The sequence below is a fragment of the Anarhichas minor genome, unplaced genomic scaffold (genome assembly GCF_050575085.1).
Source record: "Anarhichas minor isolate MPS153535 unplaced genomic scaffold, ASM5057508v1 ptg000045l, whole genome shotgun sequence".
Classification (NCBI taxonomy): Eukaryota; Metazoa; Chordata; class Actinopteri; order Perciformes; family Anarhichadidae; genus Anarhichas; species Anarhichas minor.
In genome coordinates, this window is record NW_027466491.1 from 5,056,348 (window position 1) to 5,080,338 (window position 23,991).

At 45.3% G+C, this 23,991-nt stretch overlaps 1 protein-coding gene across 4 annotated transcripts in view; it reads left to right on the forward strand.

Moving 5' to 3' along the window:
• exoc4 (exocyst complex component 4) overlaps nt 1-23,991 on the forward strand; it is a 90,945-nt gene that overhangs the window by 39,747 nt on the left and 27,207 nt on the right. For 3 of the 4 annotated variants that reach the window (XM_076111340.1, XM_076111341.1, XM_076111342.1), the window contains exons 12-13: nt 16,726-16,828; nt 17,209-17,325. The exons of the other annotated variant lie outside the window; for it this stretch is intronic. In XM_076111340.1, the coding sequence (XP_075967455.1) occupies nt 16,726-16,828; nt 17,209-17,325 (220 nt within the window). The remainder of the gene's footprint in view (nt 1-16,725; nt 16,829-17,208; nt 17,326-23,991) is intronic. 4 annotated transcript variants of the gene reach the window in all.

Here is a 23,991-nt window from a genome sequence, read left to right on the forward strand (position 1 = left end):
CTGAACAATACTCCCACACAGTCTCCGTGAGCAGCCTAGCCTGATAAAAGTGATGTTGGTATGGCAGTTCATAATTTGGGGGGGGGGGGGGCATTAGTTCTTGAGATAAATAGTACTTAATATAACCGCATCTGTTTTTGCATTGGATCACGCATCATGTTCAGTACGCCGAAATATGTTCTTAGTTGCGGAAGAGAAAACAAATACACTCGGAAGAAGGGAAGCCGAAGACAGATGGGAAGTGAAAGAGGATTGGAAAAAAAAAAAAAAAAAGGAAATCTGCTGGATGTCTGCAAAACACAGTGCCAGTTTGCTATGAATCTGTCAGGTGCTCCTGCCTGTCACTAGCTGCTGCACTGCTGCATCTTTATTCTGTTATCTCTCTGATGCCCTCCCCCACAGGACAACACACACACACACACACACACACACACACTCGCCGTGTTCTAAATAATACTGCCGGTTTTTATCGCTTTCCAAAAGTGCAACTTCAGCCACTTTCCAGTGAGGTGCAGAGTTTTACAATCTCCTTATGTCTTACAAGAGCACGCATGCACAGAGACGGAGGTACACACTTTGGGCATGACGCACACCCCAAACACACACACACACACACACACACACACAGCAGATATTGTGTCGGAGATTAGATCCATCATTGCGGGGGTCTTTTCTCTGGCTATAGAAGGCGGATAAACTCTTTGATTGTGTTTATCCATCCCATAATGGAATCAGACTCTGTTCCCAGGGCAACCTGTCCAACAGACTCGTGTGAAGCAGACAGTCGTCGGGTCGGAGCTTAAAGGGGGGTCTAGTTGGTCTGAACGCTCAGCAGCAGACTTCTCATGAAGTCGGCTTTGCGGGGTCCCCGAGGTTTTAGGCCTGGGCGTGGGGGAAAAATAGCGGGTACTGGGAATAGAGATAGATTGTGACAAAGACAAACATTTCTATGTGCCTTAGATACTCGCAGAGCACACACACACACACATGGTTATGTGTTTGGCCCTTGTCCAGATGACCAGGTCACAATCACACAGATGTTCCCCTCCACGTTGTCCCCCGCAGTGCCTGATTGTCTCCGATTGGCTGCTTCTGAAAGGGATTAGATTGTGTCCTCTGGAGATTTTTGTCAGTTCTGCGTGCGGCGTGTCTCGGTGAATTGTGTTACCAACAATAATTTAATGAAATGAAAGTCTCCATTCTATGAGTGTATTCTAATTTAATTAAGCCTAATATGGGTTCTTCAGACCTGTTGCTAGGAAAGGACAGAAGTGGGAGGACGGAGTGCTTATTGAATTCCAGAGGGAGCTGCTGCCAAGAAGAGAATTAGCGATCCACAATGAAGAGACGCTTTCACCACGCTCTTCGGTTTATGTCCCTTTTTTGGGATGTAGAGCCTACCTTCAGAAAAACTGAAATCCTGAACAGAATGATGTACAGTGCCGTATTTTAAAGAACTGTATTCTGTGTTTCTTATCTTCTCCTGTCCTTCTGAGAGAGACGTCACCGTAACAGACGGGCGACTTACAGATGTTCTCTCTTGTTCCTGTCCCACACGCTTCCTTCTGTTTTCTCCCTTTTTTGAATTCCGCCTCAGTCGTCCGTCTTCCCTCTTCCCATCCTTCCATCCCTCGACAACATGAGCTGCCACTCTGCGTTACCGTCACACGAGCGAAGCGCCGGGCCCCCCCACATCACAGCGGCCTTTGATTGGCCGGGCCCTTCCAGGTCGCTGAGCTGCTGCCTGATAATAACCTTGTTTGATTGCTGGAGCAGAGATGTAATTGATTGATCTGCTCACCCTGTCTGGGACCTCGGCTTCTGAAGTAGCCTGTGCAGATGTGTGTGTGGGGGGGGGGGGGGGGGCGTATGGATGTGTGTGTGTGTGTGGGTTGTTGGTTGATTGTGGAGGGCAGCTCCAGATAAGCACACATGTACACACAAACCTGGCCTCAGACACACTACACAGATGCAAACGCATGCACATGCACCCCCGCCCTTCTGTTACTGTATAGTATGTTACACAGTGGGGACCAGATGAGGGAGAGAGTGCAGTGAGTTAGCTTTTTTTTCTTTTAAACTCTTCCCAGCACATCTGCCCTGTGCACACCTCTCTAAACAAACCCCGTTAACCAATCGAGGAGTCTTTAAAGCTCATTAAAATGCTCCAACTCCCTCTGAGAGGATTGTTTGTGATCTCCTAATTGGTGGTTGCAAAAGTAAGTCCATCTTTCTGGATCGTTAATTATTCTCAGAGATAGATGGTCTCAACTCAAACGCAGCATCTAATCCAATAGTGGCCAAACAGACTCCAGGCTTTTCTGAGATTTCTGAGTTTCACATTAATAACGGGGGCTGGAGAATATTTCTCTTTTTTTTTTGTGTGTGGGTTAAGTCAAGGTCTACAGGCTAACTAAGGTTATGATGTGTGTTTGCGTGTCACATTATGTATGTATATTCTGTCACTGCCCCTCTGTGGTTAGGATATCCACATAACTGCCATGTTTGACACATGCTGCAGTGTGAATAGAGGAAAGGAGTTTACTTGCTCCTCATTTTGGTGTGTATATATACTACGTATTTTTCTCCGTCTGGCTCATAGAGATTCTTTGTTCAGATAGGGTTCTGGATATAAAACCAAATATGTCTCCCCTGGGCTTAAAATGAATCACGCCAAACCTAAACCGCGAGATGAAGAGGAAGCCACAGCTCTGATAAGGACAAGACGTGCATTTTTAAAAGCGATGGATGTTTCTCCCCTTTCGTCCTTCCTCCCCTATCAGTGATGGTTTGATCCCCGACCAGTCATGCTGGAGTCACGGTGTGCCCGTTGAGTGTGCAACCGGTGGAAAAGTCAAACAGGCAGACTCTGATTGAGACTGTATATCGACCCTCTCCTCCCCTTGTATGAGTTATTTAGAGGCAAAGGATATAAATGTAAATGTATATCTCTGAGACGATTACCCTGTTCCCTCCAAGACTTTGAATCTTTCCTCAGAAGGGGAAAAATCGGTAGACGTCCATCACTTCACTTCCCCTCATTTTTAAAAGTCATCCAAACCGGCAGGAGTACACGCGCTGTTTCCACACTGCCCCAGCTGCTCTCCTTGTTTTTCGGTGAAGTGAAGCGTGGAAAGTCGAGGGATGGAAACACTTTTTGCAATAAAGTGTAACAACACTGAACTGCCAAGCGTTCCTCCAGGGTTGATGAGTGCAACGCGTTCACCACAGCCCCCCCCCCCCGTGCCTGTGAGTGGTCTCCTCTCTAAAACCGTGTGGCTAAATTCATCACATCCACCTTAAAATAGAGCTCTCACCAACAACAATGACGACTGGAAGGGGAATTTCAGCCAGAATAGGACCGAACAGACTCAATGAGGGGAACGAACATCAGACGGGAGGCGGGGAGAGCAGGGAGAAGGCGAAAATCCATTATGTTTGATGTTAGTGTCTCACCCCGGCAGCAAATGCTGGTGGAAAAACCCTGTGAAATGACATTAGGGGCGTCTTGTAATGTGATTTCAGCTATGTGTGAATATGAGATTTCTAATGGATTTGAGCACATTAGAGCAGTCTTTATCTGTAGTATTTATTCCCCCCTGGTTTCAAATGCAATTTGCTAAGTACGGCGTTTCACTCAGCTCTAGCTCACTGGCTTTCAGGCTGGAAGGGATGTGGGGGAGGATTGTTATTTTTCTTTTCTTTTTGTGTGTGTGTGTGTGTGTGTGTGTGTGTGTGTGTGTGTGTGGGGGGGGGGGGCTACATAAAGATATCATGATAAATATTCGAGGCACAGCATTTGTGACAAATTGGTATATTCTAAGAGAGAGAGAGATTATTTCAATAATATGTGCAGAGGTATGTAGACACGAATAGTTTGATCTGGAGTAAGATTCTGTGCATGTTGGAGTTTGACAAAATGATTTAACACTTTTACGGATCAAGCTGGACTCACACCGTGTCTACACAGGAAGTGTGAGGCGACCAGCAGCTTCAGTGCCGGTCACTCGGAGCCCAACACATGATCCCCGTAGAGGAGACAGTGGCCTGTGTGGACAGCTTGTTTTAAATATTTAAGCAGGCTGCTGAGTCGAGGCTCACTTGCTAACAACTTCAATCAGTCAGTTTAGTTTATTCTCTCTGCTGATCAGTAGTGTCCAGCGTCAACATGGTGCTGCATTGAAAACGGTTTCTGCCAGAACTTGTGATGAATGAATGAACAGACCAGTTTGGAGCAAGACTCTTCCCTGACACCCTAATACCTGTCTCAGACCGATTGGGGTCACGCCATCCCTGATTAACATGCACATTTACGTGTTCCTGCCAGCATTTCCGCAAATTGTCCCAGATCAGCCAATGAGGTGCTCTCCGCAGACTTAATGAGCTAGATTAAGACGGAAGTCATTTAACCCCTGCATGCGACACACACACACACACACCCACACACACACACACAGAGAGAGTCTAGATAGGCATATGTCCTCATCACAACCAAACAAGCATTAGCTCAGACACGCATCTGCACACCTCACCTCCACCCTGTATTTCGGTTGGAGATGGAGTGCTGCCATTATGCAAATGTCATGTGTCAAGTGTAAATGAGATTTGAGGGATGGGGGAATAACAGAAGTATTGAATATCACACCGGCTGCCTTGGCAACTGCACCAAGGTAATGAGAGCATTCCTGGACAAACGCCTTCGTTACGCTCAAAGATAGCAGACTGACAACGACTGAATAGAAGATGTTAAGAGGAAGTCCATTGGGTCTGGTTGATCAAAGGAAGACGAGAGAACGTTACTCAGACCTGGAGCATGAATAGGCAAGGACGGGGAATTCATTAGTTTCTCAGGTTCTTGTTTTCCAGTTATTTTCTTCGTTGTAACTCTACCCAGCTCACCCCGTATGTTATCTAGGCCTGTGAATGGCAATCATTTCTATCATTGATTAATCTTTAGCTTAAACAAAATAGTTAAAAATTAAAATCTCCTAAATCCAAACATAATCGAATTGCTATTTCTTCTCTCGACTAATACTTCAAAACCTAAAAGATATTAAGTTAATTATCACATAAAGCTGCAACCAAAGAGTCTTGGCTTTAAACATGTCCTAAACCATTAATATGACAAACTAATTGATCAGTTCTGTTCTAATGTTACCCATTTGATTATTCAGTTTCTTTAACATACTAATGTGTGTGTATGTATGTATATGTATGTATATATATATATATTTTATCTCTCGTCTGTCTATTGCTGTGTGCTGATCATAAAGACTCCTCACGCCTCGTCCTCTTGTCCCTCTGACGGCTGTGGCCTCGGTCTGCCTGAAAGAAAAGCAGCAAGATGAAACAGTCATTTTCTGAAGCCTTCGACTACAACTGCTAGTTTGATAATGATTGTGACTCTGAACAAATAATCGTGGAAATGTCATGTAAATGTTAAACGGAAAATTGCTCTCCACATTCACACTGCGGTTCTGTACGAAGAAAAAAAAACATCTGCATCTTCGGAGGTATTATTATTGGACGTGTGATCTTAAATACCGACAGCAACATGTTGTGGCCGGATAAACACTTTCTTTCTCTCTCTACCAGTGCGGCCTAAACAAAGCAACACGTTTTCAGCCGACCTTTCAGAAAGCTGTCATGAGCAAATGGTCTGCTCTCTGCAGGCATCACAGAATGTGTTTCATGGGAACTGATCAACATGCAGAATGACACTGGCATGCTTTTTGAGGAGCACTTTCCCTGGTGTCGTGTTACAACCACAACCGTAGACGCGTAGATTCCTCTGCTGTGTGTGTGTGTGTGTGTGTGTGGAGAAGCAACAAATCAGTTGTAACAAATTGCTATTTTCAGTATTTCATGCTAACGAAGTAGCAGGCTGAGTCGATGGTAGTGGAGAAGTGGAAAACGCTCAGAGATGCTATAGTGTATGTTAACGTTACCATTACCTTTGGTCTCTGGATTGGGTTGTAAAGTACTGAAAATGGGTACCACGAGGTACTAGTTCTGAATTCCAGGAACCGTCGTCGGTTCAAATATGAACGGTACCCAAACCATCTTGTAACTTTCGTTCAGATTTTCTCAAAATAAAATCCAATTTCTGAGACATTCAGTTCGGACCGCAACCTAATATCTACTCTATTATTTGCTGCTTTAATAAATAATAAAGACCTCTCTCTACTGACATTTCAGTGCTCGTTTATATCAATTACAGTTCATTGTCTTGTTAATTAATTCAAACTCCCTCTATGATCTGATGGAAACCACAAATTACTCAGTGGTTCGAGAAAAAAATATCCATCAGGGAACTTGTTTGGATCGGAAGCTCTCCCCTCCCCTCCTCTCCCTCCTGTCTCCTCCCCTCCTCCACCCCTCTCCTGACCTCCCTCTGGTCATCCTGACACCTGAAATATTTTATGGACAGATTCTCTGTTTACCCATATGGCCATGTACATGAACACACACACACACACACACACACCTGTCACTTGAAAGTGAAACACACAAAGTTAAAGGTCAGTGCCCGCTCAAGGTTGCCTCTCTCCCCCTGAGAGCCCTTTTGAAGTGGACACACACACACACACTCTCTCACAGAGACCAAGACATGACACACAACAACAAGCAGGCTCGGACAGGCAATGAAAGCGTCAATGAATAATTTAACCCCTAACATCACATTTCCCCTGGCAGTAATGTATACAGAAAGCCTTGCATGCGTGCGTCACTCGTACGTGTGCGCAGGTACTTGTGCGTACACTATGCCCCGTATGCCTAGAGGTGGCTATTCCGGAGGTGTAATGTGATGTGTGGGAGTATTATCAAAGCTGTAGGTATGACAGACACGCCGCCCCGGAGCTGACTTCCTGGAATTGCATTTTGCTGGCCGTCTTCAATATGAGACCTGTCACCTCGCTCCCTCCAGGCCATGCAAACTGTGATTGAGGCATTTCTGTGAGGTGTCACGATCAAGGGTGTACGCTTGCAAGGTTTTTTTTTTTTGTGTGTGTCTGTCTGTGTGCTCGTGCTCGATGGGGTAATGGGCTGGCTTTCATGCCGATGAAGAGTTTTACACAACTTCAATCAATCCGCCCTCCCAGTCTCGCCCTCCCTCTTTCTTTCTCTCCTCCTTCAGGGCTCTTGCTCTCACTTTTTTTTCTTCATTTGTTTCCTGTTTTTTTTTTTCCGTCACTGTTTTCTTCCACCTTCACTTTGTCCTCCCTCCTTCCTTCCTTCCTTCCTTCCTCTCTCCTCTTCACCCATCCTCCCCTCCTCTGTCATAGCTTGGGGGAGCCCTTCAGTGTATTACAGAAGTCTCACCACCAGTTCTCTTTATGGTACTTTCTCTTTTTAAATTCAATCAGGCTTCAATGGAGCCGCCCAGAACCATTTCAATTTACTACCTGGACGCCACAGGATGGAAAGTCCTACGCTAACATAAAAGTCTAAATGGAGTGGAAGGCTAAGAAAGAGAGAGAGAGAGAAGAGGGATGGAGTGAAAGGTATGACTAGGAGGGGAGGGAGTGTATTGAAACGGGGCCGTGGAGAGATAACCGCAATGGAGTGGTAAAAATAGAGAGGGGCAGGTGAATTAGGGGAAAGAGGGTGAGAGGGGAGAGTCTAAAGCACTGCAGTGGATAAGGGACTAGAGATGACAGCAGGGGGAGAGAAAAAGGGAGTGAAATGAAGAGTGCGAGATAGAGAGGAGGAGATAAGGGCATAGAGTAAGGAGACGAGGTGATACATATAAAGGTTTTTTTTTTTTTTTTTAATCAGAGGAGAATGTGATGTGAAGCTGCTCCCCTGGCAACCTGTTTGGGGGAATGCATCAACCTTTCGGCGTCTATGAGACTATGCAGTGCAGGCACTCTGTGCTGCTAGGAAGAAAATACAGCGCGTAGCACACACACACACACCTGCATGGGAACGTAAGATGAAGCTAGTTTTTGGTTGTTTTTACACACGCTATATAACTCGTCTTTCCCCCGTGGCCATTGCATCTTTGAGAATAGATCACAAGCGTTGCCATCTCCTCACAACAGTCCTTTTGACCTCGCTTGCCTGCTTTCCGCGGGGCAACTTTCCATTCACTCTCCCCTTTGGGCCAAAATAGACTCGTCGTGTCCATCTTGGCTGCCAGCCGTTTGTGTGCTGTGTGTGCAGGTTAAAGTGTTTTTCTCAGTAGTTTTCGGGGGAATTGAAAAGTGCCTTCGCACTTAGCTCTCCCAGGGATAGTTGCCATTTCAGTCTCGCTGAGTCACTCACTGAACCACGGGTGTCCTTCGGTGGCTCGAAAAGACTATATCATCACCATCAACTCTGATTAGAAAAGAGCATAATGTGTGTGGGCGTGTCGGTGTTTACGAGGTCAGAAAAGATTGGAGCCGACGCTCATTTCATCATTTTGACTCCCTTTGTTTTATCGGTTCTCGTCCGGCTGCTCTAATTCACGACTTCAGAAGTTCTTTAAAGGACTTTTCCAAAGACGCAAAATACAAACAGCCCAGAAAAACGTGCAAGAGCTTCGTATTGGCATATGATTTTGTTTTTGTCGTGTTTGCTTTATCTCTGGCTCTGTGTTAAGGCCACTACATATACTCGCTCTAATTAGGTCTAAAGCCTCCTTCTACTACTTTTTCCTTTGACCCAAAGTTCTTCAGCTTTTTTCAGAAACTGAGAAATGACTCACAGAGAGGAAAATGACACTTTAACACATTTACTTCTGCCACTATGCTTCTACTTCACTACATCTCTGAGGCAAATGTTCTACTTTTTACTCCAGCTATATTTATCTTCGCAGCTTTAATTACTAGTTATACAATTATTCAAATTTTCTTCAGGGGCAAAAAAACAGAGAGAAAGTTTGCGAAACACTGATGTAGAGTTTGCAGGTCTGAGTTATAGAGCCCAAAACCAGAGTTTGATCATTCATCCATTAATGTCGACCTGGCTATGGGTGTTGAGGCAAACCTCTCTTGTACGAGACTAAACTGCCAAAGTGAATGCACCCTAGAATAAGCCGTGGATACCGTTTTATTAGAATAATAGTCATTTGACGTGTTGGTTCTTGTATTCTACTCGATCAGCTTTGTTTTTAATTACTGCCGTACTTTCATAAAGCAGTCCCCTTCCCACTGTTTTTGTAAATGTCACCTGTGGGAGGCCACTTAATGCTCGGCTTATTAATCAGACTTGTGTTATGAGGAGGAGATGAACACTTAAATACTTAAGCATTGAGCAGAGTACAATCAGACCAGATACAGTATTTGTCTGCACCTGCCTATCTGACTAGAGAATAGTGTGTGTGTGTGTGTGTGTGTGTCTGAACTAAGCAATTGGGGCCTGTCATTTAGAAAACAGGCGTCCTGAAGAGGCCCATACATGGACACACACACACATGCACACCATGGGACCAGCCGTGCACAGCGCCGTCACCTGCCTCTCTGTCCGTATTGTTGGACTTTGTGGAGTGAGCACAAAAGCAGCGATTCAGGCCCGGTCGCCTCCCGTTGTGACATTAAAGGCATCTTTGCCACTCTGTGGTCTTAATGGGTCAGTGATGCATGTCAGCGAGTGGAGACTCCCACAGCTCTTCTCCATTAACGAGATAGTAAAAGAAGAAAACAGAAAAATATTGCAATATTTAGCTGCTATTAAAAGTGAATGGTAATTGTGCTTTATATTCCAAGAGGGAGGTTAATGCAACACTTAATTTTAAATGGCAATAACAAGCATTTAAACAACTGCTTTGGTGCTTCATATTTTACAATATTCCCAACTATTAATGAAGAGCAGCAGATTCAGCAGCATACGACACGAATTAGAAGCTCATATTTTGCAGCATGTAATTTGTCCGCACTATTTCATGCTGCTATTCTATTTAGTATCATATTAACTGATCCTCACCAGCAATTAAAGACTCATTAGTGAAGCTGTGAGTCCATCTTTACCACTCAGTTGGCAGCGGAGACGGTCCATTATAGAAACTTCATACTTCAGTGACAAACCTTCAGAAATCTAAAAGATGTGGTCCACTGAAAATGTGAACGCCGTTGTGAATGAGAATGAACCAGCGGCGGACAGGTTTGCACCCCTGCTGCTCTGATTTCCTTGCCTGAGGCAACGCGCCAGGGAAGGTGTGTGTCTTTGAAACCAAGTTTTAGTGGAGTGGGGGGGGGGGTTTGCAGCGCTGGATAGACCTTCAGTAATAAACAACAAAAGCAGACAGTGATTCAGCAGTCGACCATAATTCCCCAGCATGCTGTTATCACTGAGCAGGTAAACTGGACTTTACTCTCGTAATAACGCTTCAGCAGTACACAGCTGACCACGTGATTGGTTCTCACTACTTTACTGTACGTTACAGTTCTACTTAAGTGGACTCCTTAGAAATCCACAGTGGAGTTCCAGGATTAAACGCCAAACAAGTGATGTCTGAAGGCTTTACGTGGCTGCTAAGGATCAAATAATAGAGGCGGCATCGGTCTTTGCACATCTGTACTCCCTATTGATACCGTATTGATACACCTTTGACTGCATTGCTCTGAGAGAAAAGACTAATGAGAGCGATAGCGTTGGGCTAGAATTAGAGAGAGATAAAGAGATGGAGGGGTGGAGAGCACACCGCAGGAAGATGGAGGAGTAGGCCACTAGCGGCGGTAAGGGGGTGATTTGTCTTTGAGGCTCTGTGGTGTTGGTGTTGGCAGCGTCAGCTAAACAAGGCCATCTCATTTCCTGTTGTCTGCAGGAAGCAGCTGTCTGCTACCGCTACCGCTGCCGCTGCTACTCCGAGCCCCTGGTCATCAATCTCCCCCGTTTTAATTGGTCTGCACCACACTGCGATGCACCAGCACACACACTCACACACACACACTCTCTCACACACACACACACACACACACACACACACACACACACACACAGACAGAAATTGGTGTAAATGTGCATGCAAGCAATGGATGCACACACAGAATGAACATACGTGGCAAAAGGAGCTCTGTAGGCATGTTTTATCTAGTGGGGGCAGCTTTGCGTAAAAAAATCATTTTGGGATTTTTTTTTTCTTTGTGTGCGACGGGAAAGCTTAAGTGTGTATGTCTTCCACTGCGGTCTGTGCCGAGTCTGTGCTGTCCTGTTTTATATCCCATTAGCTTCGCTCTCCCAAGGAAAGGTCCTGATTATGAAGCCCATTTATACCTGCTGCTGTAAGCATGTGGACACGCACTTCATTTACATAATGCATCTATGCACCTTCCCATGGCACTACTCTCTTTCTCTCTTTTGTTCTCTTAAACAAACACACGCTCATATCCCCCCCCCCCCCCCCCCCCCCCCCACCCCCACGCCTGCAGACACACACACACCACACACATATGCTCTCACACATGTGCAAATACACCGAAAGCCTTCAGCGAGTGTGATGCAGCGTCGGGGGCAAGAGCGGGATGTAAACAGCAGGGAGTCTGGCGTGGGCGGTGTGTGGGAAGACCATATGCATTTCACCAGGCACTGATGAAAACACACGCTGGTACACTTAATTACCCACAGTATTGTCACATTCATAATAACAACAACAACAATATACTCGCTCATCTATTTCCTTCTGTCTTTGTCTTTTTCGTCCCGCCACACACACACACACAATGCAACAAGTCCTGAACAGGCTTCAGATGGCACACACCAACTGGAATCTCAATTCTTTCTCAAAACCATTTGTGATAACAAAAAAATAAATAATAAAAGCGACTTCAGTCGACTGGTCATGCAGCCTGAGCTGGTGGAGGAAGCTGACACAGTGCCATCCAGTGGTGGTGGTGGTGATTGCTGTGGTGTCTTGATACATTTAACTGAAAGGTGAATTTATCTTTTTTTAAGCGACACATCTTGGGTATTAAAAGGTGTTCAAGCCATGCAAAATATGAATTTTTCTTTCTTTAGTTTTTAGTTGTTTTATTGCTTTAATGCAGTGCTACAGCTAAGTACTACCTCTTGAGTAGGTCTTTATAGTCCTCCTGTGTGCCTTACACTGTCAGTGACTAGTGTGTATTGGAGTGTCTAATAATCTCAGAGAACCAATATTGAATGTGCAGTTGGATAACAATTAAAAAGCTGCCATTCTATCTATTTATTGTCTGATCCGATGAAATGAAAGCTAATGTTGGCAGTGCCATGAAGCCCATAAAGTGACCCCCGTCCATTAAAATCCTTTTATGACTTTCGAGTCTTCGTGAAGCGGCCGGGTGCTGCGAGCAGGAAGAATGGTATTACGATAAGTGCTTTTCGAGTGTCACTATATTGATGTATTGACATCTGGCCGTACATTTTAATGTCGGTCCAAGAGTGTGTGTGTGTGTGTGTGAGAGACGGAGGGATTTAGGATGTGTCGTGGACACAGGTACGCACACACATGGCTCTCCTCCTCCTCCTCCTCCTCCTCCTCCTCTCTCAGTGGGCAGGGCTTCAGTGTGTCCTGTCCTTGGCGTGTGACAGGTCTTTACAGAACAAGCCTTCCTCTCTGGGCGGCGAAATCAGAATTCACCATAGCTGATGGGTTCGTGCCTGGGGGGAATTCTGGGAGATTTAAAAAAAAAAATGCTGAGTCTCGAATCGATCGTAGCACGCTCTCATTCTGCCGTCTTTCTCAAATCTTTGTCTTTATCCCGCTTCTCTTTTCGGCATCATTACGCCGCCGCTGCAGATAAAGATGGATGATGGGATCCCAACCCTTTCCATTTAAAGGAGCATTTGTTACCTCAGGTTTAGTTTCCAGTGGGAAATGAATTCAGAGCCGCTGCTATAAAACATCTTTGTTCCTGTCTGTTCTCATCTTGTTTTGCCATCTTTAAAGAATCAAACCGTGGCTTTCTCCGAATGATCAGAGAGCCATGGGGATGCAGTGGGTTCACTCATTAGCCAAATCCCTGTTGGTATAAATACATTCAAGAATGTTATTTCTTGACGCACACACACACACACACAGGGCATGGCATCTACAATTATCCAGCTTCAGACCCTAGGCTCTGACATCTGTTTCCTAATGACAGATAATTGCATGCTGTCAAGTGCAATCAACGGCAGTTGCTGCTAAGAAACTGGGTTTGGATTGTGTCACCGGTGCAGCCATGTTGGATCCAGACGAAAGACGGAGATATTACGGCAAACTCCCTCAGAATGTGACCCTCTATTGGGGGGTGTGCATGTGTTTTTTTTTTGGTCTCCAAAAAAATGACTTTCCCATACAACACTGCATTGTCACTTACTTTGAGGGAACGTATTATCTACCGAATTCCGTTTGTATTAAATGTATCACAAACACGTTTAATGAAAGTCCAGGTTTGGAGGAGGTCGGGGTGGATGGATGGGTCAAACATCAGGTCAAACTCTTTAAAACTATGAATCTATCGGAATATTTTCCAAACTATTGTACTGGTCAGTGAATCAACTAATTGTTTCAGCTCCAATTAAACATCCCAGTTGCTGTATTTACACACAAATGCATGTTTTAAATCTAAAACCACGAGTCTCGTATACATTTATCTTATGCTCTCATGGGTCAGTTAGGCCAGTACCATGGCAGAGCTCTATAACGTCAAAAGATCTGCTCTTCTTTAGTGTCATTGTGTAATAGTTGGATTAGTATCAAATTATTTATTGTTACTTTCATCAGAAGCCCTCATTATTGTATTTAGTGAATCAATTAGCGCCTCAAACACCGTCTTGGTCCTTTTTTTTAATGATCTAATTCTAATTCCCTCCTTGTAATCGACGCCTGCTCTTACAACCTTTGCTGCACGCCAGTCTGTGTAAATGTCTGCCACAGTATTTTTAGGCCAGTTGGAAAGTGTGTGTGTGTGTGGATAAGCAGATTATTTAAGGTTATTAAGATTTCACACACAGGGGCGAGGCCACGCTGTGAAGCCGCCGCTGTGTCTCTTGCAGCGCCACCAGCGCGTCTCCTTTTGCGACTTGGCCGACACCTCCGCCTGCGTACAGCTGCCATATGGTTGACTGGTGTGTTTTGTTATCACCTGGCAATGACACCGACGACGTTAATCAGGTCCAATTATAACAGCCTCAGAAGATGAAGCGAACTCCGTCACTGAACTCTAGTGGTTCTGAAAGAATTGAAAGCACCCCTATGGATTGTTTTTGAGGTGACTGAAGGCCTGCATGCCATTTGTGGTTACTGTTGGCTTGGTTATGTAGTGTGGTACCCCTGTGATGCGAGTAAGGCCTTTAACTATACAGCTGTGCAGTCATGTTTATCCCAGTAGCAATAACAGGTCTTGAAGGACGTTACCTGCTTGTGTAAAACAGGGTTGCATTGCCTTTTTTTAAAACATGTCTGGTATGTGCTTTGACTGGTTGATGTAGAAAGGCTCTGCACTTCTTCCAGAACTTTTTCCACTGCCAATAAAGAGGGACCTGAAGCCAGAGAGATAGTAGCGCAGTACTTGGCTCATGACAGCTGGTGAAAATGTCATTTCAGACCGACGTGCTCAGTTGTAGCCCTGAGAGATCAAAATGAGGCTGTCAGTCAGTCTCGGTGAGAGGTCAGGCCGTCTCTCCGTGTTTTTGTATCGGAGGTTTGGCACAAAGTACGACTTTCTGCAAATGGCCTCGTGCAGCCTTCGGTGGCTTGCGATTAATTTGGAGTTCAGACAAGTTGATGGCTTTTGAGCGTGTGTAGACGTGTCTCCGTGTGTGTGTGCGCGTATGTTAACTTGTTTGGTGTCATTTGTTATCGCCGCCATCATCTCCACCAGAAGCTGTTATTCCCTTATGCAGCATGTCACGCCATCAGCGAGGAACATTTGGGAGCTGTGGCTCTAATGATAATGAGCTGGGAGAGATGTTCTTTCAGGATCCATTTGGAAGTCTTTGAGCTCTGCTGTGCTCTGCCCCGTCTTATTTACCCATTTGCATTTTAACCAGCCCTGCGTCTCTATATTCCAAAATGATTCTTCTGAATCCTCTGAGAAAACATTCTGTTTAATGCATGTTGCCTTGCTCACAAACCTCATACTGCTGAAATGTAAATTTGCTGACAATGTGCTCTTTGGGTGCGCTAACTATTGCCCGCCCCCAGCAGACCCTTTTAGCCCGGTTAGCTTGGCTAAACTTCCTCCCAGCACCCATGGGCTCGGTATCCTGGTGAAAGGGGGGGGGGGGGGGGGGGGCCTGCGGCTCGGCTCCAGATGGCCGTCTGGATAGACGGAGCCGTTTTTACTGCCTCGTCCCCTGCTACATTACTCAAACGTTATCACCCCTGCCTACAAAAATCCATCTGTGCTCACATGCTAACTCGAAGCATCCATCAACTTGACACTTCGTGTTGAAACAATGACAATAATGACAGCCGGAGATGGATTCTCAGAAGGACGCGATGCACGTTGAAAACTGGCCAACGTTTGTCCTCGGATCAATTTTTGGAAATGAAGTTGTCAGCAGGAATTGTCTTTTCTTTTTGTAAAGGAGGAGAGTTTAAGTTTCTCTCTATATATTTACACAGAGGAGCTGTATATCTGGCCCCCATTGTTTTGCAAGCTTGACGGTTTTAATGAGGCCACAGAAGAGTTTCTCCTACTTAACTTTCTGTTGTGGTGGAGTTTCAGTGGGAATCAATGAAGGATTTAGAATAGGTTTAGGTTCCTCGCTCATTCTGTCTCTCTTGCTCACTCTGACGCGCACACACACACACACACACACACACACACACTTGCCTCAGCTGTTGCTGACTAATTGGGTACCGATGCTGAGTAGTGTGATCTTTCAGCATATGCTCCTCGTGTGTTTGTCTGCATGTGTTTTTTTATGTGGGCCTGTGCCTGCACATGTGTGTACATGTACGTACATGTGTGTACATGTACGTACATGCAGGCTTACCTTTAGCCAATCAATCATCCATTACGCCATCATGGAGTCGTCCTCCTGCTTTATCCAACCGAATCACCGTCGAGAGTCATCTTTGTAGCTCAACTCCTGTATTCTTTTCTCACATGAACCCTTTTTCTTTTCCCCTCCTCTCTCTCGCTGTCTCTCTCTTCTATAAGTTTAGGTCATATATATTACAGGTCCTGTAGGTCAGAGAATTCTTTTTGTGAGGAGTTTGATTTATTTGCACATTTATACGTGCTAAGCGCTTGAGAAGGCACTCGCTGTTGCACGGTTTGCCCCGTGGTGTGTGCGAGACGAGGCCAGTGACCAATGATTCTCTGACAAACGAGGTGTGAGTGTGCCTCTACCGAACCCATACATTACTGTCTGACCCGATCTGAACGACCGGGCATCAGCTTTCTGGCGGGATTAAGAGAGCAGCCATACAGAACCTCTGATTGTTTAGTATCATTAACGCTGTAAATAGCCCTGATATCTGCAGTTCTTTTACCTTCTAGTTTACTTTCCTTTACAGACAAGCTGCACACACTCACATCTGAGAGTCAGGATAACTCAAATCTTGTGCTAATGGCACCAAGCAGCTCCTCTGCAGCTCGTTTACATGAACTACCTTGCTCAAAGACACCTTGAGAGTCATGCAGAGCTTCCCGAAACGAGTTCCCCACGGCGGATCTAACCCCGTTGATGCGAGGTTACCGTGTTGCTGGTCACAAGCCCGTCTCATTGCTCCTGTGGTAACATTACGGTGGTGAATGAGCCCCCTCCGCTCACAGGTGGTTATGATGTTGGTGTGTTCTGAATTGTTTGTTTGCCTCGACTCCTCAGGTTCATCCAGGAGATAGAGATGAACATGGGGCCGGGTCAGGCCAAGCAGTGCCAACTCCGAGCCTTCCTAACTTACTACATCAACGACCTCTTCCTCAACCAGGTTAGTGAAATGACAGATTTGATGCCGTGTAGATTGTCTGACGGAGTGGCATATCAGCAGTCAAAGCAATGCTTCAGATTGACATCGGCACATTTTTTTAAATAACAAACTCGGCTCTGGTAACACTAAATAACAGACGTTTTTGTGGCGCTCACATTTTTGTTAAAAACACATTTTTACAGTCTGTTTTTGAAAGTCACAATCTGTTCTTGTTACTTAATAGCTGGGACTTTTTGTGCTATATTAGATTTTTGTGGGGGTGTTGAAAGCCAATTGGTCAAAATGTGGTACTGTTCCCTTTTAGGACTTCTAGAAATTGATAGAACTAGATGACACAATGGCATAATTTATTCCATTCAACGTCGTCTCCGAACCATTAGGTGCGAACAGAGATCAACAAGGAAATCATGGCAGTGAGCAAGGCAGCTGACCCTTTGAAGATCCTTGCCAACGCTGACACCATGAAGGTTCTGGGCGTCCAGAGACCGCTGCTGCAGGTGAGCAACATCCAGCATACGTTCCCAAGACACCAAATATATACCTAACATGAGGGGGGGATTAATAATACGCTGCGCAGTACAAGGCTCTTCAATACAACACCACCAAGTTTACCACATTTCAATCAAGAGTCAATAAAAAACCTCACATATTATTTCTGGTATATTGCACAGGTGTAAAATGACTATTGCTGACACAAGTTCACACACACATGCATGCACACTGTATGTGTGTAGCATAGCCGCATGTGAGCAGTTAGAGAGGCTGAAAGAAAACGACACTGCATGTTTGTTTGACACCATTTCCCCTCTGTACCGCTGTTCAATGGAGGAGGGCTCTCTTGAGAACGTTCACCTTGCAGTTGTCTGTGATCGCAATAGGTTCAGGGACAGACACACACACACACACACACACACACACACACACACACTTTCAGCCTCTCTCTCTTTTGCTCTCAGCTCATTAGGCCCGCCCTGCCACCTATCTCACAGGATCATAATTGCAGCTGAAATAGTGCTTGATCGTTGAGTTTGCAGCTGTTGCTAACTGGTGGTTATATAACTAGACACACACACATTGGCACAAACACTTGGATCTACCATTCGCTGTTTCCTGCAGGGCCATTTTTCTACAGAGAGCCAGTTTACGATAGCTGACCTACCAGAGGAGTCGTCAAATGCACTCATGTCACACACCGTGACTGTGTCGCCGCGTGGCCGCACCAGCAGCCATGGAATATAGCTTTGCTTTGTTGTGCTTGTGCTTATTTTAGAGATGTCTTTCTAAACGCTGCGAGCTGTGTATGTGTCTACGTGAGAATCATTTTTCAATTTTTCCCTCAGAAGTCGTCAGTTCACTCAAATCGCATACAAATCATATTTCCCTCTTCCTCCCTTACTTCTACTGGTATTTTTCAAAGCACATTTTGTTTTATTTGTGTGCCGACGGGTTCAGAAATCCACCTCTGGAATACGTGCCGTCGTCCCAATACAACAGAGGTGAATAGATTTAAAGCAAACAGTCCAAACAAAACCTGTTAAACTCTGAACTTAACCAAACATGAACTGATATGGACTGCCTCATTGACTGCACCGCATTTAACCACAGGCTCATCTAGCTTTCTCATTTAACACAAGCTCATGGCAGGTTGAAGATTACCGCGGTGCCAAAGTCAAGATCCAGACAGCTGGCAAGATTTTCTATCCGTCAGTTGTCAGATATTCCGAATTTTCAGTATTGTACGACGCTCTTTGTCTACAATATTTTAAAAAATGCATGTTTCTCGTGCACACGCACTTCTGTGTGTGATGCGTCTCTGTGTGTGTGTCCATGCAGTTGTCAAGGAAGAAAGTGTCCCAGAGAGGTAGTCTGTCTGTGCTGTGGGTGTTTGTGTAGCAGACCTTGGATATCTGTGTGTGTGTGTGTGTGTGTGTGTGTGTGTGTGTGTTGCGGTGTATTTGTTTCTGTCAGAGCCTTCCTGTCTGTGTGCCTGGTTCTCTCACTGGGAGGGAACAGCGGTGGCAGATCATTACAGAGAGAGAGACCGTGGGCGTTTGGAGTTCAGCAGGGTTTGTTTACGGCTCGGGCCCCTCCTTAACGAGCAGTGCAGCATCTTGCTAATTATGCTGCTGTGGCTAATGAGCCTTTCTGCTGATAGTGGGGAGTGCAATAAAACACTCCTTTTGTTTGGGCTTTTTGCCTTTTTTTAATTGGGCTAAATAAAAGAGCTTTGCTCTCTTCTTCTCCTGCCATTCACATTCCAGGGTCAGGATGGCATTGCTGTGTGTTTCCAGTACTTGTTTTCTTGTGTGTATCTGTGGGTCTGTTTTGCTACCTGTGTGTGTGTGTGTGTGTGTGTGTGTGTGTGTGTGTGTGTGTGTGGTGGTGTTTTAGGTCCTCCGACTTGAGAGCCTTCCCACCGTTTGATGGCCTTCATCCTCAGTGTCACTGTTGTGACAGACTGCTCGCTTCTTTGGTCTCTAGCTTTCATTCATTTAGTTGTCACGAGTGCTTTTGATAAAGGGGTTTGACACCTTTTTATCCTGAAAGTATGAACTTAACCGGGTATTTTCTGACAGGAGCTTCTAACCGGCCAGGTGGGGAATCTACCAACTCTGTGACTGCAATAGGTAATTAAAGATTACAGTGACCGCACCATATAATGGTCGCTAGTTTCCAACAATGGAGCAGATGCGGTTTTGTGTGTCTTTGTGCGCACGTATCTATACGCGAGGGCTCGAGTGTGAGCGTGTTGGCGTGCACACATTAACTGTATGCGCTCCCTTTAAGTGCCACGGTGCTCTCTGTGCCAGGTGCTATCAGAGGGAGACACACACCGCTGGCACCCGAGCCGGCGTGGTTGACGAGAGGGAGAGAGAGCTCAATATTGCTACACCACATTAAACACACTCTCTCATACACCTTGGCTGGAGCCGCATACGGAACAACCCATAGGGGGGGTAGGGGGTTGTGTGTGTGTGGTGGGGGCACATTTTATAGACGCATCTGCTCTCTCTGCAACCGCTGAAGCGCAAGTTGATGATGTGTGCGGTAGTTTAAATTGGAGGAAGACATTAGCGGTTCGCATGTTCTGGAATAGAGTCGAGGAGTTTGGAGCCAAACAGAAATGTCATTTTGCACATGCATATGCCACGGCACATAGACTCGTCGATACACAGCAGGCCGCCGCTCTGTCGTTGCCGTAACGTGAAAGAGTAACTGCATGAAATGTAGCTTCTGACGCTGTGTGATAGCTTTACACTCTGGTCTATTGTTGCCCCCTCACAGCATGATACCAATATTTATAGATGCATTTCCAGAGCATTAAGGTTTGGATATTATTAAATACGTTCATGTAATGTGATTTCTCTGACCTTTTGGTCTGTGTTATCTCACCAGTAGAAATGGCCAAAGTGACTTTGTGGAGACACTGGAGTCAAGGTGAATACATGCCTTAAGTTTTCCATAATAAGCCATACCCATGCAGTCTGGACATATAGATTAACAAATACGAGCGATATGGGCAGTGATTTGCCTATCACTATGCACCAGCGCTGTCAAATACTGCATTTATGTATCATGTACATATATTACACACTAATGATACGATGATGAGCCTGACAACGGCTATATATTCTCCACTCGGAGCATGAGATAAGAGCTGACTGGGACAGTATATAGTTCAGTGGGAGAGCTTAAGGTCCATGCATGCGTCTGTGTGACAGCATAGCCTGAGCTGATAAGTCTTCAGAGGAGCACTAGTGTTAAAGAAAGGAGAAAGGCAAGCAAGCCACAAATCAGTCTGTTCTGTTTTCATGCTTATTCGATGTCTTTCATTTATTGTGACCATACTTATTCCCTTCCCATTCTCTTGCTTATCTTTATTTTTCATGGACTGGACTCCAACAGTATAGTAACACACAGCCGTATATGCTGCTGGCCCCAGCAGGGCGATGCTATCTGTCCAGCTTTGGTGTTGCCACTGATTGATTCATTTAATTAGAGTTAGATCGAGGGAAATGGGGGAGGAGGGGGGGGGGGGGGGGGAATAGAGAGATGGCGAATAGAATAGAAACAGAAAGTAGGATAGGGAGGGTATGGTCACTCTGCTGGATAGCTCTGGAGATTGGCTCCATTAATCTTGTTGGAACCCCCCCCCCCCCCCCCCCCCAATGTCCCCTTTACACGCTCACTTTGTGACACACTAACATACAAGCATGCACACAATGTGCACAATAAGAGAAACACCTGCAAAGACGGTGGTGTCGAGCCACCTGCGCGCCCGCTCGTACGGTGCGCTTGTGTTCGTGAGTGCGGATTAATTGTTTGTGTTCTGCGGGTTTTTACTTCATCAGCCAAGACCACGCCAGAGCCACAATTACATTATGCATCGGCCCTCTCTTTTTTCAGCTAAGCATCATTCAGCTTCGTCCCCACCGTCCCCAAACAATAGCCACTAACTAGTCCTTTTGTTTCTGTGTGTGTGTGTGTGTGTGTGAGCGCAGCAAGTGTCCCTGCATTCATTATTCATACGCGCATGTGTTTGCCTGTTTTGCCGTGTTTTGTATGCACACAAAACTTGTTCTGGAGCCACATAAAGACTGATTTCATTCACTCTCTGTCAGCTGCCCGAGCGCTCACTGTATTGCCGATGCGTTCAGCTGCCAATGGCCTGCTAATGATGTTGACCTTTTTAAATTTCATATTCACATGTAGCTTTGTGAGACGGGAGGGTGGAACCCGGTCAGACACACGCATATATACAAGTGTTAGTTGTACATGCACACGCCCGCTCGCACACCCACCGCCAGAAACCGTAATGACACTGACCTTTTTATTTGTGATGATGTGTGGAGGCAATGTTTATTTGCAGGGGGCCGAATGCTTCCTGTTGATTGGGTCCCCCCCCCCCCCCCTCTCCCCACAGACTCCCCATCATCCAACGCGCACACACACGCTCCCATCAACAGACACAGCAATCACAACACAATACACCTGTTAGCTGCATCGGCCGTGCCCTGCGATTAGGACGCAAGTGGGAGAAGGAGGACAGAGGGTATTAGGGTGGTTTGTATACACACACGTGCTCACACACACATGCCAATAACAGAAACAAAATCCAAAGCCATTCCTGTGTTTATTAGCAAAAAGAGAATCTCAGCGAAACGGCACAATAGCCATTTTAATTCAGCTAAAATAGGCCTGCTCACCGTAAAAATAAATAATCTAAATGCTTTCCCATTTAGTCCAAATGTGTTCTGGAGCCCTCTACTGCATTATCGGTCTTGAAATGGATTGTGCCGAAGCATCCGGTCGACAATTTTACAGCTTTTAAGAATTATCAAGGAATGAGGCACCTCAATAAAAAAATACCACTCTTACTCGCAGCAACTTCGGCTGCACTTGAAAGTGGATCCCGCCAATCTCCTTTTCCTCCACTCCCAAGAGAGACTAAGTTGCGATCACGAAGGCGATGTTTCCGCTGATTATTGGATTCTGTGTTCTCGTCTTGGCCTTACTTGAACCGCGATGATGTGCAGGATCTCAAACTGGTCAGATCCGCTCTGAATGTTCTTAAAAAGGTCAAAAGAGAGGCGGTAGGATGAACGAATGAGTTTTCATTGATCGCACTCTTTATCACCAATCCTCCAGCTCTTTACATACTGTTTGAGTAATTAGGGCCCGAGCACCGACGACGTTGGGCTGCGACGATCTGTATTTTAAATATACAGATTTATATTCACATCTGTAGGAAGTTAACAAGAGCAAATCTAGCACTGGAATACACAGTATGTTACACACTGCAATATTTAATGGTATTATTGTCTTTTATAAATTGCTCTCAAACAATAATGTAGAAGAAGTCACTTTTTCTTCTACTAAATAGAAATCCTGATACATTTTTGAGTCGAGCTCGCCTCCAAAGCCTTTTTTTTCCTTCTTCTTCTGCCTTCTTCTCACCGCTCAAGGTGTAACACCGCCACCCACCTCCGCCTGGTTATCTCACACCAAACACATCCTCTCCCGAGGGCTCTCACCCAGCTGCCCCGGGCCGCATACCTGCCACTGCCACGGAAATGTGACACAGCTGTGCTTTGTTGATGCTTTTTATATCTATACGCCAGATATTATTATATTATATACTGTGTGTGTGTGTGTGTGGTGGGAAAGAAAGCATTTAATTGAGTGAGAAGAAAAACACCAACTGCAGCCTAAGGTAGTACAGGTTCACACCATGCAGCGCTCCCCCTGACAGAGTCTCGGTTTGTAAGGAGACGTAATCTTTGCCTTTGGAGTGAGTGAGTTGGAGAGAGAGGAGTTGAAATGTCAGCTCTACCACAAACATGCCCTTTGGTTTGAAAGAAGGTCTTGGCTGTGGGCGCTTGAATGTTTTTAGAAGCGAGTTAATGTTCTGAATTTGCAAATAACAATCTTTTTGTTGCTGTGAGCACACAAGTTGGTGTGTGCGTGTGTGTGTGTGTGTGCACCAATACAATGGCTCCATAAGGGCCTAATTGGGCACAGAGAGGAACTTACCCCTCCCTCACTGGATTAATTGATTAATTAAATGTATAAAATGGCAACGACATCTCACACCCACCAGAAGAAAAACACCAATGAGTGTGTGATGAATAGACCTTTGGGTTACTGTGTGGAATCAAATCTGAACTATTGGGTGATTCCTAGGGTTAGCACACACAGAAGCTCCATATCTCACCCTGCGTTTGTGTTTTTGTGTGGGTTTAAATAGGGTGTGTGTGTGTGTGTGTGTGTGTGTGTGTGTGTAATATGGAAGCCCATCTGTAATCAGCCAAGTGTGATATTGCTCCTCATCTCTCAATTAAAACACTTACAAACACTGCATTAAGCTTTGCATTAGAAGGGATGATGGCGGAGGTAGAAAAGAAGACGCTTTCTCGTAATAGCTCAATTATGTCTACCGAGACGCTATGTCTCTTGACTTCGTAGTAAAATGTGTTCCTGCCATACTGGGAGCATCAAAGTTAAGACACATCAGACAGTAAAGTTGTGTAGACAAACTCAAATTGTACTTTAAGTAACTGAATGAAATCCCATAAGGGATCCGGGCCATGTTTTGCCATGTTTTCTCTTTTTTTTTGGTGACATTATACACACTTCAGTAGACATAGGCACGCTGCCTTGTT